The sequence below is a fragment of the Pecten maximus genome, unplaced genomic scaffold, assembly GCF_902652985.1.
Source record: "Pecten maximus unplaced genomic scaffold, xPecMax1.1, whole genome shotgun sequence".
NCBI lineage: Eukaryota > Metazoa > Mollusca > Bivalvia > Pectinida > Pectinidae > Pecten > Pecten maximus.
Window position 1 is genome coordinate 4,242 of NW_022982720.1, and position 17,947 is coordinate 22,188.

General features: G+C 38.8%; 1 protein-coding gene across 1 annotated transcript; it reads right to left on the reverse strand.

Annotated features, from left to right (window-relative positions):
• Window positions 1–1,077: 1,077 nt before the first annotated feature.
• LOC117320834 (26S proteasome non-ATPase regulatory subunit 1-like) lies at window positions 1,078–13,705 on the reverse strand. Its single transcript, XM_033875318.1, has 4 exons — window positions 13,482–13,705; window positions 13,080–13,155; window positions 1,805–1,901; window positions 1,078–1,560 (listed from the first exon to the last, which is right to left on the reverse strand). Exons 1-3 carry the CDS (start codon window positions 13,566–13,568, stop codon window positions 1,831–1,833), a joined length of 234 nt encoding a protein of 77 aa, XP_033731209.1. The 5' UTR covers window positions 13,569–13,705; the 3' UTR covers window positions 1,078–1,560; window positions 1,805–1,830.
• Between the last annotated feature and the right edge of the window lie 4,242 nt (window positions 13,706–17,947).

The window sequence follows — 17,947 nt, forward strand, 5'->3', positions numbered from 1 at the left end:
TTGTAGCTTTATCTTGCTATCTGATTTTCAGCCTATGTGTATGCTACCAGGCCTTGGTGATCACACAGTTAAACTCCCGTGTGGAAGGTCTCTTCAATACCAGGCCATTGTCTCAAGACATTTAAAGGTAATTAAAGGGCCACCTGTTTGGTGGAGTGTGTTAACATGGCAGGGTGCCGACAATGGCTGTTGACGGCCAATACACTTCACATAATAGTCATCACATTTATCTGTTCGGTTTACAGAAGGCCCACTACAATCTGATTTCTCACTGATAATATTGGTCATGTCTTTTTTTCTTCTGTTTATCAAACCTTGTTCCTCACTGTATTTTACAATTAACAAAAAGTTTAAACTTCAAAAGTCAAACAAATGTGTCCACATAATGGTGTGTTCCTTTACTAATTGGGGATTAATTAATCGGAAATATAAACAAATCGTATTAGTCTATCAATCGTACACATTTAGGTATGTTCCTTAATTACTAAGTGGGATTAATTAATCAGAAGCATAAACACAAATCATATTACAAAAATTGTAGCCAAACAAAACATTAAATCTAGACACTGCGTGAGAATTATTAATCTTAATCAAAGACGTTCTATGTAATATTGAGCCGATTAGTCATAGCTGTATGGATGTATTCATCTCGATAAATGGAGAATTGTTGTTGAGGCAGAAATTACAGTTAGCTATCTGGTTGTGTTGGAAATAAAGAAGACAAAATACATTAAACAAAGAGTATAAATAGCCCAGGATGTTTTGATACAACTCCGAAATGTACAAAAATAATTCATCAATCAGTAACTATCTTTAGGAGGAATGCATCTATCAGTAAGTATCTTCAGGAGGACATCTTCAAATCTGTAGTGTTTATAATTGTATATATGGTAAGTACAGCCGACTTCTACTTTCTACAGAATTTCATCACAGAGTGGAAATGCTGTGAATTCAATAGAAGACAAACAGTAGCTATATAGTATTTAATACAATACAACAACTCCAGGAATACATTTCTGGATGAAACTCGGTGTTAGGATCACTCCTCCTTACTTAATACAACACAAGACAAGGTCATTAAGTGAGAAGATTTTATTTGTCACAATAATTGGAGACAACATCAATTAAAAAATCATGCCAGGCAGTTATAACCGAATCTGATGTTTAAGTCCGGTAATTTTTTATCTACTCTCCTCATTTTGGAAGTAGCTGATCGATGTACCTTCGTTACGTGTAATTTATCTATATGTTATACATATACATTGTTATATGAAATACTCTTCATGTAGTCACTAGTTAATTTGTCCATATTTTGTCCACCACATCTATTGTGTAGCTGTAGGCCTCTGCGCGATCTTCTTCCACAAGTAATCCAATGTGGTACTCTTCGTTTCAATAAAGCACTTTGTAGGCATTTTTTTCTTTAAGGAAGTTCTATTTCTTAACTTCAAATAAAAACAATTGAGTTAATTTTATTGACTGTTTAAATTAATGAAAACACTAAAAACGACTTCTAAATATAATCCAATGAAATTTCGTTCAAGGTCAATATCCAGTCATCTGAAATGACAAAAATCATTCTGTAACATATAAAACACCAACATCACCACAAAGCCAACAGGAGTTATCTCTCTTGGAGTTCTCCCTTAAAAAATAAAATCTTTTAAAATAATCTCTTTCAAATTAAAATACTCATCATTTTTTATTGATATAATTTATATGTATAATATTTGCAGTCTTGAGCTACATGTCTATTTAGTAGAGTGAAATGCTAAAAATTTAACTAAAATGACTTCTTATTTACCTGTTAATTGACTCCTATGTGACTCGTCAATCTTCGGTCCACTCGAATGGCTCTGGGGGTTCGGGTTCCTCCTCCTCCTCAGTCTTTGGCCCACCAGCTAAAAGTAACAAGCAAATTGATTTTATAAATGATTACCATTATTAATCATTACTATGGTAAATTTGTGAGACTTGGAAATAAACAGAAAAACTGAAACACCACATATGAATTTAAATTGGCGGTTTTTATTAAATGATATAATGTACAGATATACAACTCTCCATAAATGTACTCATACGAAACATTTAAGTGAACATTGTTTTGAGAAACATTGACGAGTCTACAAGATGGGAGTTATAATAGAGATGACGACTATAATTCTGTTAATGGTTTATACTGTTTTAATAACTGTTGCAGACTCTGATCATCAAAGACTTGTACAAAGGCCACTACTGTATATTGGAGTATATGGTATATCCCTTATCAGTTTACTTCAGATTGTGTTCTTTTTTGAAATATTTACCCAGAAAAACATATAATTGATATTTAATAGTTAGCTGAACTATCACAGATGGTTCTCCAGACTGGTATAACTTGGTGTTGACTATCTGAGGGAGCAGGAGTCTTCAGGCTCTGTAGAGATCACCTGGTTAAACTTTAACGCAGTTATACTGGTTCTCTACAGACTCACGCATTGTGACAATCATGATGATGTCACAAAGGTGGGATATTAATTCTTAATTAATGTTTTAGCCTACCGCAAATACTCTTCTACTTAATAGTGCTCTTTACGACTATATATATATATATATAAGTAAAATAAAAAAAAATATTATTTATTTTTTTTATTTTTTTTATTTTTATTTTTTTTTTATTTTATTTTATTTTACTTTGATAATTCGTCCGTAAGGATAAAAACAATTTATTATCTATTATATATAAAAACCATTGTACTCGGATTGGCAGATGGCCAAATACACTAACATTTAAAAAAAAAATTGCGAGATTTAAATTTGTATTTTATTTGCTACGTCAATGAATATCCATTAGTACTGGTATCACATGTTACAGGAATATATTTGGAGTTCTCTATCAGCAGTGTTAAATCAGAAAGCGTAATTCTCATGTGCAACAGACAACATCCGAGACTATTATTTGCCTATACATTAAAACATAAAAGCATGAAACAGTAACGCAGTTTATTGTTTAATGAATGAACTATATAGACGTAACCTCTCGTGCAAGGAATGCCTACTTCCTACCAATCGTGAAGTTCACGTTTTATCAATGTTGGCATAAATGAAGCCTTTTACATGTGTTACAATTTATTAACAGCAGTCATTCTGCAGCAGTGTTTATTGCGGTGAGAAATTCAAGCTGAAGGGGAAGTGTGGAGGAACTATCAGCTGTAGTCTAATGACAGACATAAACTCACGAGAATCTTCGGCTAGGTATGCCAGACTGTCAATGGGAGACGGGAGGAACGGAGGGGTCATCCTATCAGCAGTGGGGGTAAACACTACAGTTACCACAATTTCACAGCTGAAAAGCATGTGTCTCGATGGATTCAAAAATCGACCAAAATTTGGATGAATTGCTTTTACAAAAAACTTTCACCACTAGTATGAGGCTTCGCCCCATTTCCAACACATGGTTGTGCCAATATTTCTTTTAAAAGTTTTTATGGAGACAGATGAGATGGCTAATGGAGGTTGATTTGGACAGGGTACCCAATCACAGTCTGTCATTGCTACTAGGTTCCGATGTCCATTTCTCTCCACACAACAACATGGCATAGAGCAAACATCTGCCATCCATGGCAGATACTTTTAATCACAGCATAACAAGATATCAGTCAACTGCTCCTCAGCATTCAATGATCTATTTCAGGTTAGAACGAAAAGAAAACTAGGTCCATGAAGCAAAATCTAGACCAGGTTCAAAGGTACCTTCCAACTTTGTCTTTAACACAAACAGTATGACTGGTCAAACATCTCTTCCAGCTCATTCTTGTTAATATACACATAACATGTTAGGTCTGGATGAAATAAAGAACTACGGTTTTTAGACCAGGTTCGATGGTCGTTTCTAACTTTGTCTTTTACAGAAACTGTAGAATATGACTGGTCAAAGATCCTTTCCAGCTCATTCTATTAAATACACCTAGGTCTGGATGAAACTAAGAACTAAATTTTTTAAACCTGATTCAAAGGTAGCTTCTAACTTAATCTTGTACCGAAAAATATGATAACTTTTAAAAGCCTTTATCAAACATCGTTCTCTCAGACATCTGTAAATGAGGTCATTGTTGTGAGGACTAAACCCTGGATCTCTGGCATAGTGGAATGTTTCTCTCAGACAGTAGGAAATGGCTACTATCTCTTTGGGTTACACGTCCATTTTAAGTTTTTCCTGACGATAGATTCTGCTCGGTATCATTGCCAACACCACCCCAATAAAAACGTATGTACCTGGCCTGTGGGTGAGACAATAATGGAGTGAACAGCATGGCAGGCTTCAGCTAGGACGAGTCAACCTTGAGTATTGGACGGAGCCTAATGTAATCAACCACTCTAATCGGCCACGCACACACCCAGCATAGCACTTTGATTTCAATTTGATTCTGAAATCTACGTCAATTTACAAATCAGCTTGCTTTCCCTTTAATTTTGATATGTGTTTGTATATATTTGAAGTGGTTTTTGTCCAGGCTTCAGGCAATAGCCATCCATTTGTACAAATCAGGGCACCGAGCAATGGTGTGATAGTATCGATTACTGAACACTTGGACGAGGAATAGCCCAATTACATTTAAACAGAGGCAACAATAACATGCAAATCTAAACATATGCATATTGGACGATTTTCTTTGACATTACAGCATTATCACTTCTGGAACAGAAGAAGTCAGCTCTTACAGATCGCGGTGTATATAATACGTCATCCTTACAACAGAAGGTTGGGAAGATTTATAATACGTCATCCTTACGACAGAAGGATGGGGAGGTTTATAATACGTCATCCTTACAACAGAAGGATGGGGAGGTTTATAATACGTCATCCTTACGACAGAAGGATGGGGAGGTTTATAATACGTCATCCTTACGACAGAAGGATGGGGAGGTTTATAATATGTCATCCTTACGACAGAAGAATGGAGGTTTATAATATGTCATCCTAACAACAGAAGGATGGGGAGGTTTATAATACGTCATCCTTACGACAGAAGAATGGAGGTTTATAATACGTCATCCTTACAACAGAAGGATGGGGAGGTTTATAATACGTCATCCTTATGACAGAAGGATGGGGAGGTTTATAATACGTCATCCTTACGACAGAAGGATGGGGAGGTTTATAATACGTCATCCTTACGACAGAAGGATGGGGAGGTTTATAATACGTCATCCTTACGACAGAAGGATGGGGAGATTTATAATACGTCATCCTTACAACAGAAGGATGAGAGGGGTTCAGTAGATCCACATTGGTTCTAAATGTTGACCAGATTAATAAAGTCCAAGGCAACCTTGTACATCAGAATTTTCAAGCAGTTGAAGGAAATTGTTTGTATTTAGTTTTTGTCTTTTGTCTATAACCTGTATGACAGTTTGGTAGATTGTACACAACAAGTGTTTTATCCAGACAAACTAAATCTAAATCTTTGGTTGACACTGAAAGGTATGTGGTTGTATGCCCCACTTCTTATTTTTGCCACTATACAGCTGTCATTTGGTGTGAAAGTGGATGTATCTTCATTCCTGTATCACAGTGCCAGCCAGGGGCATAAACAAAAGATCCTTCCATCAACAGTTCAGCTACTAACTACATCATTGCATTCCAATATATACTTTTTTCTTTAATATTACCAAATTGTTTCCCATTTTAACATGCTCTTCCACAGAAGAAATCTTTGTTGATCAATTAACATATATTCAGGTAATAAACCATTTTGAAGATGGATGGGAAACAATGAATATCTATTACCTTACTATCCTCCTAAACAAAACAAAGAAAAAGATTTCTCGGGTAGAAAGCAGTGACTGACACTACGCCATTAATCTAGTTTTACAGCTAACAGCAGACAAATGTAGAAATCGAAAAACCATTGCAAATAATAGAGTAAGATTGATTTCAACTGTTACAGGCTTTTTATATGGAAAGTTTTGCTTACGCCAACAGTTTATCTTGTCTGGACGGATTTACTTATTTCAGACCTCGAATCTTGCCAAGAAAAGGTATTTGACCATCAATTTTGATAGGACTTATCAATGAATAGCTTTAAGTTATTCATAGTGATATTGTGTTTTAATAAAAATATATCGTTTAATCACTCTTAATCAGTGATTCTGACAAACAACTTAAAGCTCTGGTTTGTGCTTGTCCGAGATGGTTGTTATATGATCTGGAACTCTGCCAGTGAATCGAGTCTACGTCATAAAGATAAATTCATTTTTTCATCCTCCAGAGTCTAGAAAGACAGATTTGAATTTCAAATCAAGGGTCTTGAAGCTCTTTATGATATTAAACAGTCGCGGTTCCTCATAACTATCTGTTGAAAATACATTCTTTGTATTAAATCATTTTTTCATTTTCAAATTGAGGCTATGGAAATTCAGCAAATTTGAATGTCTGTGTGTGTTTAGAGAAAATCTTATGCATTTAAACTACAGATGGGATTTTAACTTTCTGATTTTCTGACCTCAACATAAAGCAATGAACTAACAGCTATAAACCACCACAATCTTTTTCTCATGTTTTTTTTTAAATGTTATATCACATCAAGTTATTATCCCAAACGGACAAGGCAATTCCAGCTTAAATTATCCTCCACTTAAAAAATAAGATATGCACTTTATCAATATCTACAAGGGCCCAATGGGCCCAAATCGCTCACCTGCAATGCAGTGATCTTTTCATATATGGATCCTGCAGTTATTTGAAAGCATGCTACAGGACCAATATAATGTCTCTCTGCACTTTGGCTTTTCACTAAAAGTCATTTAAAGATTTAAGCATACTTGATCGACGTGACCTTGAATGAAGGTCAAGGTCATTCATTTGAACAAACTTGGTAGCCCTTCACCCCAGCATGCTACAGACCCAATATCAACTCCCTGGGACTGTTGGTTATTGAGAAGAAGTTGTTTAAAGATTTTAGCCTTTTTGACCCCTGTGACCTTGAATGAAGGTCAAGGTCATTCATTTGAACAAACTTGGTAGCCCTTTACCCCAGCATGCTACAGACCCAATATCAACTCTCTGGGACTCTTGGTTATTGAGAAGAAGTCGTTTAAAGATTTTAGCCTTTTTGACTCCTGTGACCTTGAATGAAAGTCAAGGTCATTCATTTGAACAAACTTGGTAGCCCTTCACCCCAGCATGCTACAGGCCAAATATTAGGTCTCTGGGACTCTCGGTTATTGAGAAGAAGTCGTTTAAAGATTTTAGCCTTTTTGACTCCTGTGACCTTGAATGAAAGTCAAGGTCATTCATTTGAACAAACTTGGTAGCTCTTTACCCCAGCATGCTACAGGCCAAATATTAGGTCTCTGGGACTGTTGGTTATCGAGAAGAAGTCGTTTAAAGATTTTAGCCTTTTTGGCCCCTGTGACCTTGAATGAAGGTCAAGGCCATTCATTTGAACAAACTAGGTAGCCCTTCATCCCAGCATGCTACAGACCCAATATCAACTCCCTGGGACTGTTGGTTATTGAGAAGAAGTCGTTTAAAGATTTTAGCCTTTTTGGCCCCTGTGACCTTGAATGAAGGTCAAGGCCATTCATTTGAACAAACTTGGGAGCCCTTCACCCCAGCATGCTACAGATCCAATATCAACTCCCTGAGACTCTTGGTTATTGAGAAGAAGTCGTTTAAAGATTTTAGCCTTTTTGACTCCTGTGACCTTGAATGAAAGTCAAGGTCATTCATTTGAACAAACTTGGGAGCCCTTCACCCCAGCATGCTACAGATCCAATATCAACTCCCTGAGACTCTTGGTTATTGAGAAGAAGTCGTTTAAAGATTTTAGCCTTTTTGACTCCTGTGACCTTGAATGACGGTCAAGGTCATTCATTTGAACAAACTTGGTAGCCCTTCACCCCAGCATGCTACAGACCCAATATCAAGTCCCTGGGTCTCTTGGTTATTGAGAAGAAGTCGTTTAAAGATTTTAGCCTTTTTGACCCCTGTGACCTTGAATGAAAGTCAAGGTCATTCATTTGAACAAACTTGGTAGCCCTTCACCCCAGCATGCTACAGACCCAATATCAACTCCCTGGGACTCTTGGTTATTGAGAAGAAGTCGTTTAAAGATTTTAGCCTTTTTGACTCCTGTGACCTTGAATGAAAGTCAAGGTCATTCATTTGAACAAACTTGGTAGCCCTTCACCCCAGCATGCTACAGACCCAATATCAAGTCCCTGGGACTCTTGGTTATTGAGAAGAAGTCGTTTAAAGATTTTAGCCTTTTTGACTCCTGTGACCTTGAATGAAAGTCAAGGTCATTCATTTGAACAAACTTGGTAGCCCTTCACCCCAGCATGCTACAGACCCAATATCAACTCCCTGGGACTGTTGGTTATTGAGAAGAAGTTGTTTAAAGATTTTAGCCTTTTTGACCCCTGTGACCTTGAATGAAGGTCAAGGTCATTCATTTGAACAAACTTGGTAGCCCTTTACCCCAGCATGCTACAGACCCAATATCAACTCTCTGGGACTCTTGGTTATTGAGAAGAAGTCGTTTAAAGATTTTAGCCTTTTTGACTCCTGTGACCTTGAATGAAAGTCAAGGTCATTCATTTGAACAAACTTGGTAGCCCTTCACCCCAGCATGCTACAGGCCAAATATTAGGTCTCTGGGACTCTCGGTTATTGAGAAGAAGTCGTTTAAAGATTTTAGCCTTTTTGACTCCTGTGACCTTGAATGAAAGTCAAGGTCATTCATTTGAACAAACTTGGTAGCTCTTTACCCCAGCATGCTACAGGCCAAATATTAGGTCTCTGGGACTGTTGGTTATCGAGAAGAAGTCGTTTAAAGATTTTAGCCTTTTTGGCCCCTGTGACCTTGAATGAAGGTCAAGGCCATTCATTTGAACAAACTAGGTAGCCCTTCATCCCAGCATGCTACAGACCCAATATCAACTCCCTGGGACTGTTGGTTATTGAGAAGAAGTCGTTTGAAGATTTTAGCCTTTTTGACCCCTGTGACGTTGAATGAAGGTCAAGGTCATTCATTTGAACAAACTTGGTAGCCCTTCACCCCAGCATGCTACAGGCCAAATATTAGGTCTCTGGGACTCTTGGTTATTGAGAAGAAGTCGTTTAAAGATTTTAGCCTTTTTGACTCCTGTGACCTTGAATGAAAGTCAAGGTCATTCATTTGAACAAACTTGGTAGCCCTTCACCCCAGCATGCTACAGATCCAATATCAACTCCCTGAGACTCTTGGTTATTGAGAAGAAGTCGTTTAAAGATTTTAGCCTTTTTGACTCCTGTGACCTTGAATGAAAGTCAAGGTCATTCATTTGAACAAACTTGGGAGCCCTTCACCCCAGCATGCTACAGATCCAATATCAACTCCCTGAGACTCTTGGTTATTGAGAAGAAGTCGTTTAAAGATTTTAGCCTTTTTGACTCCTGTGACCTTGAATGACGGTCAAGGTCATTCATTTGAACAAACTTGGTAGCCCTTCACCCCAGCATGCTACAGACCCAATATCAAGTCCCTGGGTCTCTTGGTTATTGAGAAGAAGTCGTTTAAAGATTTTAGCCTTTTTGACCCCTGTGACCTTGAATGAAAGTCAAGGTCATTCATTTGAACAAACTTGGTAGCCCTTCACCCCAGCATGCTACAGACCCAATATCAACTCCCTGGGACTCTTGGTTATTGAGAAGAAGTCGTTTAAAGATTTTAGCCTTTTTGACTCCTGTGACCTTGAATGAAAGTCAAGGTCATTCATTTGAACAAACTTGGTAGCCCTTCACCCCAGCATGCTACAGACCCAATATCAAGTCCCTGGGACTCTTGGTTATTGAGAAGAAGTCGTTTAAAGATTTTAGCCTTTTTGACTCCTGTGACCTTGAATGAAAGTCAAGGTCATTCATTTGAACAAACTTGGTAGCCCTTCACCCCAGCATGCTACAGGCCAAATATTAGGTCTCTGGGACTCTCGGTTATTGAGAAGAAGTCGTTTAAAGATTTTAGCCTTTTTAACTCCTGTGACCTTGAATGAAAGTCAAGGTCATTCATTTGAACAAACTTGGTAGCTCTTTACCCCAGCATGCTACAGGCCAAATATTAGGTCTCTGGGACTGTTGGTTATCGAGAAGAAGTCGTTTAAAGATTTTAGCCTTTTTGGCCCCTGTGACCTTGAATGAAGGTCAAGGCCATTCATTTGAACAAACTAGGTAGCCCTTCATCCCAGCATGCTACAGACCCAATATCAACTCCCTGGGACTGTTGGTTATTGAGAAGAAGTCGTTTGAAGATTTTAGCCTTTTTGACCCCTGTGACCTTGAATGAAGGTCAAGGTCATTCATTTGAACAAACTTGGTAGCCCTTCACCCCAGCATGCTACAGGCCAAATATTAGGTCTCTGGGACTCTTGGTTATTGAGAAGAAGTCGTTTAAAGATTTTAGCCTTTTTGACTCCTGTGACCTTGAATGAAAGTCAAGGTCATTCATTTGAACAAACTTGGTAGCCCTTCACCCCAGCATGCTACAGATCCAATATCAACTCCCTGAGACTCTTGGTTATTGAGAAGAAGTCGTTTAAAGATTTTAGCCTTTTTGACTCCTGTGACCTTGAATGAAAGTCAAGGTCATTCATTTGAACAAACTTGGGAGCCCTTCACCCCAGCATGCTACAGGCCAAATATTAGGCCTCTGGGACTCTTGGTTATTGAGAAGAAGTCGTTTAAAGATTTTAGCCTTTTTGACTCCTGTGACCTTGAATGACGGTCAAGGTCATTCATTTGAACAAACTTGGTAGCCCTTCACCCCAGCATGCTACAGACCCAATATCAACTCCCTGGGACTCTTGGTTATTGAGAAGAAGTCGTTTAAAGATTTTAGCCTTTTTGACCCCTGTGATCTTGAATGAAAGTCAAGGTCATTCATTTGAACAAACTTGGTAGCCCTTCACCCCAGCATGCTACAGACCCAATATCAACTCCCTGGGACTCTTGGTTATTGAGAAGAAGTCGTTTAAAGATTTTAGCCTTTTTGACTCCTGTGACCTTGAATGAAGGTCAAGGTCATTCATTTGAACAAACTTGGTAGCCCTTCACCCCAGCATGCTACAGACCCAATATCAAGTCCCTGGGTCTTTTGGCTATTTAGAAGAAGTCGTCTAATTTTTTTTTAGCCTTTTTGACTCCTGTGACCTTGAATGAAAGTCAAGGTCATTCATTTGAACAAACTTGGTAGCCCTTTACCCCAGCATGCTACAGACCCAATATCAACTCCCTGGGACTGTTGGTTGTTGAGAAGAAGTCGTTTGAAGATTTTAGCCTTTTTGACTCCTGTGACCTTGAATGAAGGTCAAGGTCATTCATTTGAACAAACTTGGTAGCCCTTCACCCCAGCATGCTACAGGCCCAATATTAGGTCTCTAGGCCTTTTGGTTATTGAGAAGAAGTTGCTTGAATGGAAAGTTGACGCCGGACGGACGGCCGGACGGACGGCCAGACGGCCGGACGGACGACGGACGGACGACGGACGCCGCGCCACGGCATAAGCTCACTTGCCCTTCGGGCAGGTGAGCTAATAAAATGAAGTATTTTCTAATTCAAAAAATAATTTATGGAATAAATAATTACCAACTTAATCCTTTAGAAAATGAAATAAAAGTAGGTAAATCTTCTCAATCATAAGACATTAAACAGACAGCAATATTTGATAATATACACTGCATTTAGCTCTTTCAATATCCACTTTTCTCTCCACCCAGGCATAAGGATATAACAGAAATACATTGTTTTACAGGAGAAGGAATTCCCCCTCCAACATCTGATGGGTATTGGCAAATCTCCATGTTCATATCCACTGAAACCCAAAAGCAGACTTACGCCATCTTAATAACTACAATATGGTGTAAATTATCTTAATGAAAATATAAAGAGACAAAAACTGAACAGATATTTACTGTAAATGAAATTTTTCGAAGAATTATGGAATAATTGTTCCTCAGCATGCTTCATGATAATTAGTTTTTACATCCATAGCCCTGGTAGTATAGTACCAGTGTGGTTTAACAAGAGGGCAAAAACTGAATTGATGAGTTTTAAGTAATGAGAGAAAAGAGAGAGAAAAATTGTGACTGCTGATGGGAGGGGGTGGGTGGGTGGGATATAGGATAACCTGTCTAATTTGGTTGTTATCAGGACAGAAATATCTGGCTGGATTATAGAGGTGTCCAGTTTACAGAGAGGCAAACAATCTGGGAATTAGACACATACAATTTCACAACAGACAGACAGGGTCCAGATTAGACAGGTATTAACAACCATAAATATGCAATGCCAGTATAGACAGGGTCTGGAATATACAGGTTGTAACTACCATGAATCAAAAGTGAAAATGCTGGGACAAATATTAATGCCAGTATAGACAGGGTTCAGAATAGACAGGTAGATGCCAATATAGACAGGTTCTGGATTAGACATTGTTTGATTTAGCCAGGTTATACTGTACTGAGATCTAGTAGGAGTATATAAAGAGATGGAAGACTGAATGGAGACTCACCATGTAGAAGTGACTTAGCAGAGGGTAGAGCAGTGTAATGAGAGGAAAGTCGGGAGAGGACATAAACAGAAACAGGACAGAAGGCAGAGGTTATATCTATCATACATTGTACGTAAGGACAAAATGTGAAGGGAACTTGAGGTGTATGGGGCAACAAAGTGCTAACAAACCAGCATCAGTGTATGAATGAAAGAGGGGAAATAGGGATAAACATGTCTGGAGGAATATATGAAGGACAAGGGGGAAAGAGGTAGAGGCGGCTGAAAAAATGCTGAAGAAATTTATGGAAGAACAAAGGGGAATAAGGCTGAAAAATGTTGATAGAATGTATAAAGTGGAAGGGGATAAAGAGAGGAGAGGGGCTGAAAAGTGAATGAAGGAATGTATGGAAGGTGAAGAGAATGGGGAGGACTAAAAAGAGGCTGGAGGAATGTATAAATTGGAAGGGGTAAAGAGAGGGGAGGGGCTGAAAAGTGGATGAAGGAACGGGATGAAAAGAGGCAGGAGACTGTAAGGAGATCCCAGAGGAATGTATAGAGAACGACTTACCAGCGACAGGCTCTATGATGTCCTCCTGTTCCTCTGGCTTGGTGTTACTCAGCATGATGATACCGCCATTAGACACCTGGACGGAACAGAAAAGAATAATTATCGATTTGTTTGCAAGTATTAAAATGAAGATAATTATGGTAAGGGGAGGTAACTTTTGTGTGTTTCAGAGATTATATTAACAAATGTAGCATTTATATTAATGAGGGGAGGTAACTTTGTATTCTATTTATAATTCTATATGCACAGATGTGTAACATTTATATTAATGAGGGGAGACAACTTTTGAGAGCTATAGAAAATGTTATATGTATAATTGTATGATGTATCTGTGCTGATTTCAATAGACTATGTACACATACAGAATGTGTATGTAAATCTTATGTATAAAGTTGAACTCACATCTTTGACAGGGACGTATCGGCCGTCAGGGAGAGTTAGGACTTTAAGTTGAGCCTTCATCACACGTGCTGGGTTAGACAACATCATAAAGTTAGGTTCTGGCTCTTTCTTCTCTTTTTCAGCTTTTTCTTTTTCTGCCTTCTCCTTTTCTGCTTTCTCTTTTTCAGCCTTTTCTTCTTCTTCCTTTTTCTCTTTTTCATCTTCATCCTACAAGAATTACAAGCAATTATTTTTTTTGCCTGCCCCACTTTGTCAGTATAGGAAGTTTAAGTAAAACTTCAAAATTCACTAAAATTTCAGTATTTTTTAAGTAAACCACAAAGAATATCTTCACTTAATAGTTATAAGGAAGCACACTGTATACATTATAAGACGTGTGGAAATATTGATGCATTGTAGAGGTAAAACATAATCTTACTTCACAATCTCGTTGTAGGTAAAACAAAAGCAATGATGATCATGGTTTTGTTTAAGTATAACATAAAACACTTTTATTCATATGATTTATGTATTTATTTTTAAACCAAACAGAGTAATCTCCCCTGAATAGTCAACACTGTGACCACTAATAGGACCTAAATCTTTGTCGTTTGTGAGGATGTAACCTGCCATAGCATCACTACTAGTTTTGTTTTGTTTATACCTTTTTATTATCCTTGACAAAAAATGAAAGAAACTGTCTAAAGAGACACAGGAAATAAAAGACTGTTTTATTACAACATAATACAATGGCCATTCCTTTGTTGAATTGTTGTTAGATTAAAAGTGAACTGTATACTGCACTGAGTCGTGGGTGGGAGGGATTTGTAGGTATGGAGAAGATAAACATGTATGTATCATGTGTAAGGTCAGAGAGAAGAATTGAACATCTTGTCCTTGATAATGTTTACAAGTAAGAAGGAAGTAAGTGGATCTTCTGGTATTTTTCAAATTGAATGTTTTGCCAATAACGAGAACACTGACCATTCCTGCTAACAGGTCAGAATCATTATAGACAGTCTCACAAAACACTCAAGCTACACTTAAATCACCAATGTTTGCCCTTGGAAATGGCCTTCCCAATTACTGCTTCTCCCATTAGCCTTGTAGTAGCCTCCCCCTTCCCCTTCCTCTGTTTACTCCTTGTAGTAGCCTCCCCCTCCTACTCCTCCCTTGTTTACTCCTTGTAGTAGCCTCCCCTCCCCCTCCTCTGTTTACCCCTTGTAGTAGCCTCCCCCTCCTCTGTTTACCCCTTGTAGTAGCCTCCCCCTCCTCTGTTTACCCCTTGTAGTAGCCTCCCCCTCCTCTGTTTACCCCTTGTAGTAGCCTCCCCCTCCTCTGTTTACCCCTTGTAGTAGCCTCCCCCTCCTCTGTTTACCCCTTGTAGTAGCCTCCCCCTCCTCTGTTTACCCGAACAACTTGGTACTTTACCCCAGCATGCTACAGGCCAAATATTAGGTCTCTGGGACTGTTGGTTATCGAGAAGAAGTCGTTTAAAGATTTTAGCCTTTTTGGCCCCTGTGACCTTGAATGAAGGTCAAGGCCATTCATTTGAACAAACTAGGTAGCCCTTCATCCCAGCATGCTACAGACCCAATATCAACTCCCTGGGACTGTTGGTTATTGAGAAGAAGTCGTTTGAAGATTTTAGCCTTTTTGACCCCTGTGACCTTGAATGAAGGTCAAGGTCATTCATTGAACAAACTTGGTAGCCCTTCACCCCAGCATGCTACAGGCCAAATATTAGGTCTCTGGGACTCTTGGTTATTGAGAAGAAGTCGTTTAAAGATTTTAGCCTTTTTGACTCCTGTGACCTTGAATGAAAGTCAAGGTCATTCATTTGAACAAACTTGGTAGCCCTTCACCCCAGCATGCTACAGATCCAATATCAACTCCCTGAGACTCTTGGTATTGAGAAGAAGTCGTTTAAAGATTTAGCCTTTTTGAACTCCTGTGACCTTGAATGAAAGTCAAGGGTCCTTCATTTGAACAAAACTTGGGAGCCCTTCACCCCAGCATGCTACAGGCCAAATATTAGGCTCTGGGACTCTTGGTTATTGAGAAGAAGTCGTTTAAAGATTTTAGCCTTTTTGACTCCTGTGACCTTGAATGACGGTCAAGGTCATTCATTTGAACAAACTTGGTAGCCCTTCACCCCAGCATGCTACAGACCCAATATCAACCTCCCTGGGACTCTTGGTTATTGAGAAGAAGTCGTTTAAAGATTTTAGCCTTTTTTGACCCCTGTGATCTTGAATGAAGTCAAGGTCATTCATTTGAACAAACTTGGTAGCCCTTCACCCCAGCATGCTACAGACCCAATATCAACTCCCTGGGACTCTTGGTTATTGAGAAGAAGTCGTTTAAAGATTTTAGCCTTTTGACTCCTGTGACCTTGAATGAAGGTCAAGGTCATTCATTTGAACAAACTTGGTAGCCCTTCACCCCAGCATGCTACAGACCCAATATCAAGTCCCTGGGTCTTTTGGCTATTTAGAAGAAGTCGTCTAATTTTTTTTTAGCCTTTTTTGACTCCTGTGACCTTGAATGAAAGTCAAGGTCATTCATTTGAACAAACTTGGTAGCCCTTTACCCCAGCATGCTACAGACCCAATATCAACTCCCTGGGACTGTTGGTTGTTGAGAAGAAGTCGTTTGAAGATTTTAGCCTTTTTGACTCCTGTGACCTTGAATGAAGGTCAAGGTCATTCATTTGAACAAACTTGGTAGCCCTTCACCCCAGCATGCTACAGGCCCAATATTAGGTCTCTAGGCCTTTTGGTTATTGAGAAGAAGTTGCTTGAATGGAAAGTTGACGCCGGACGGACGGCCGGACGGACGGCCAGACGGCCGGACGGACGACGGACGGACGACGGACGCCGCGCCACGGCATAAGCTCACTTGCCCTTCGGGCAGGTGAGCTAATAAAATGAAGTATTTTCTAATTCAAAAATAATTTATGGAATAAATAATTACCAACTTAATCCTTTAGAAAATGAAATAAAAGTAGGTAAATCTTCTCAATCATAAGACATTAAACAGACAAGCAATATTTGATAATATACACTGCATTTAGCTCTTTCAATATCCACTTTTCTCTCCACCCAGGCATAAGGATATAACAGAAATACATTGTTTTACAGGAGAAGGAATTCCCCCTCCAACATCTGATGGGTATTGGCAAATCTCCATGTTCATATCCACTGAAACCCAAAGCAGACTTACGCCATCTTAATAACTACAATATGGTGTAAATTATCTTAATGAAAATATAAAGAGACAAAAACTGAACAGATATTTACTGTAAATGAAATTTTTCGAAGAATTATGGAATAATTGTTCCTCAGCATGCTTCATGATAATTAGTTTTTACATCCATAGCCCTGGTAGTATAGTACCAGTGTGGTTTAACAAGAGGGCAAAAACTGAATTGATGAGTTTTAAGTAATGAGAGAAAAGAGAGAGAAAAATTGTGACTGCTGATGGGAGGGGGTGGGTGGGTGGGATATAGGATAACCTGTCTAATTTGGTTGTTATCAGGACAGAAATATCTGGCTGGATTATAGAGGTGTCCAGTTTACAGAGAGGCAAACAATCTGGGAATTAGACACATACAATTTCACAACAGACAGACAGGGTCCAGATTAGACAGGTATTAACAACCATAAATATGCAATGCCAGTATAGACAGGGTCTGGAATATACAGGTTGTAACTACCATGAATCAAAAGTGAAAATGCTGGGACAAATATTAATGCCAGTATAGACAGGGTTCAGAATAGACAGGTAGATGCCAATATAGACAGGTTCTGGATTAGACATTGTTTGATTTAGCCAGGTTATACTGTACTGAGATCTAGTAGGAGTATATAAAGAGATGGAAGACTGAATGGAGACTCACCATGTAGAAGTGACTTAGCAGAGGGTAGAGCAGTGTAATGAGAGGAAAGTCGGGAGAGGACATAAACAGAAACAGGACAGAAGGCAGAGGTTATATCTATCATACATTGTACGTAAGGACAAAATGTGAAGGGAACTTGAGGTGTATGGGGCAACAAAGTGCTAACAAACCAGCATCAGTGTATGAATGAAAGAGGGGAAATAGGGATAAACATGTCTGGAGGAATATATGAAGGACAAGGGGGAAAGAGGTAGAGGCGGCTGAAAAAATGCTGAAGAAATTTATGGAAGAACAAAGGGGAATAAGGCTGAAAAATGTTGATAGAATGTATAAAGTGGAAGGGGATAAAGAGAGGAGAGGGGCTGAAAAGTGAATGAAGGAATGTATGGAAGGTGAAGAGAATGGGGAGGACTAAAAAGAGGCTGGAGGAATGTATAAATTGGAAGGGGTAAAGAGAGGGAGGGGCTGAAAAGTGGATGAAGGAACGGGATGAAAAGAGGCAGGAGACTGTAAGGAGATCCCAGAGGAATGTATAGAGAACGACTTACCAGCGACAGGCTCTATGATGTCCTCCTGTTCCTCTGGC

What these genes read in the sequence shown, in the direction of transcription:
- LOC117320834 (XM_033875318.1), bottom strand. Translation starts at nt 13,568, where the DNA reads ATGATGTTGTCTAACCCAGCACGTGTGATGAAGGCTCAACTTAAAGTC. An exon ending in GATACGTCCCTGTCAAAGAT is followed by an intron (nt 13,156 to 13,481) that starts GTGAGTTCAACT and finishes TGTTCCGTCCAG; the next exon opens with GTGTCTAATGGCGGTATCAT. An exon ending in CATCATAGAGCCTGTCGCTG is followed by an intron (nt 1,902 to 13,079) that starts GTAAGTCGTTCT and finishes TGTTACTTTTAG; the next exon opens with CTGGTGGGCCAAAGACTGAG.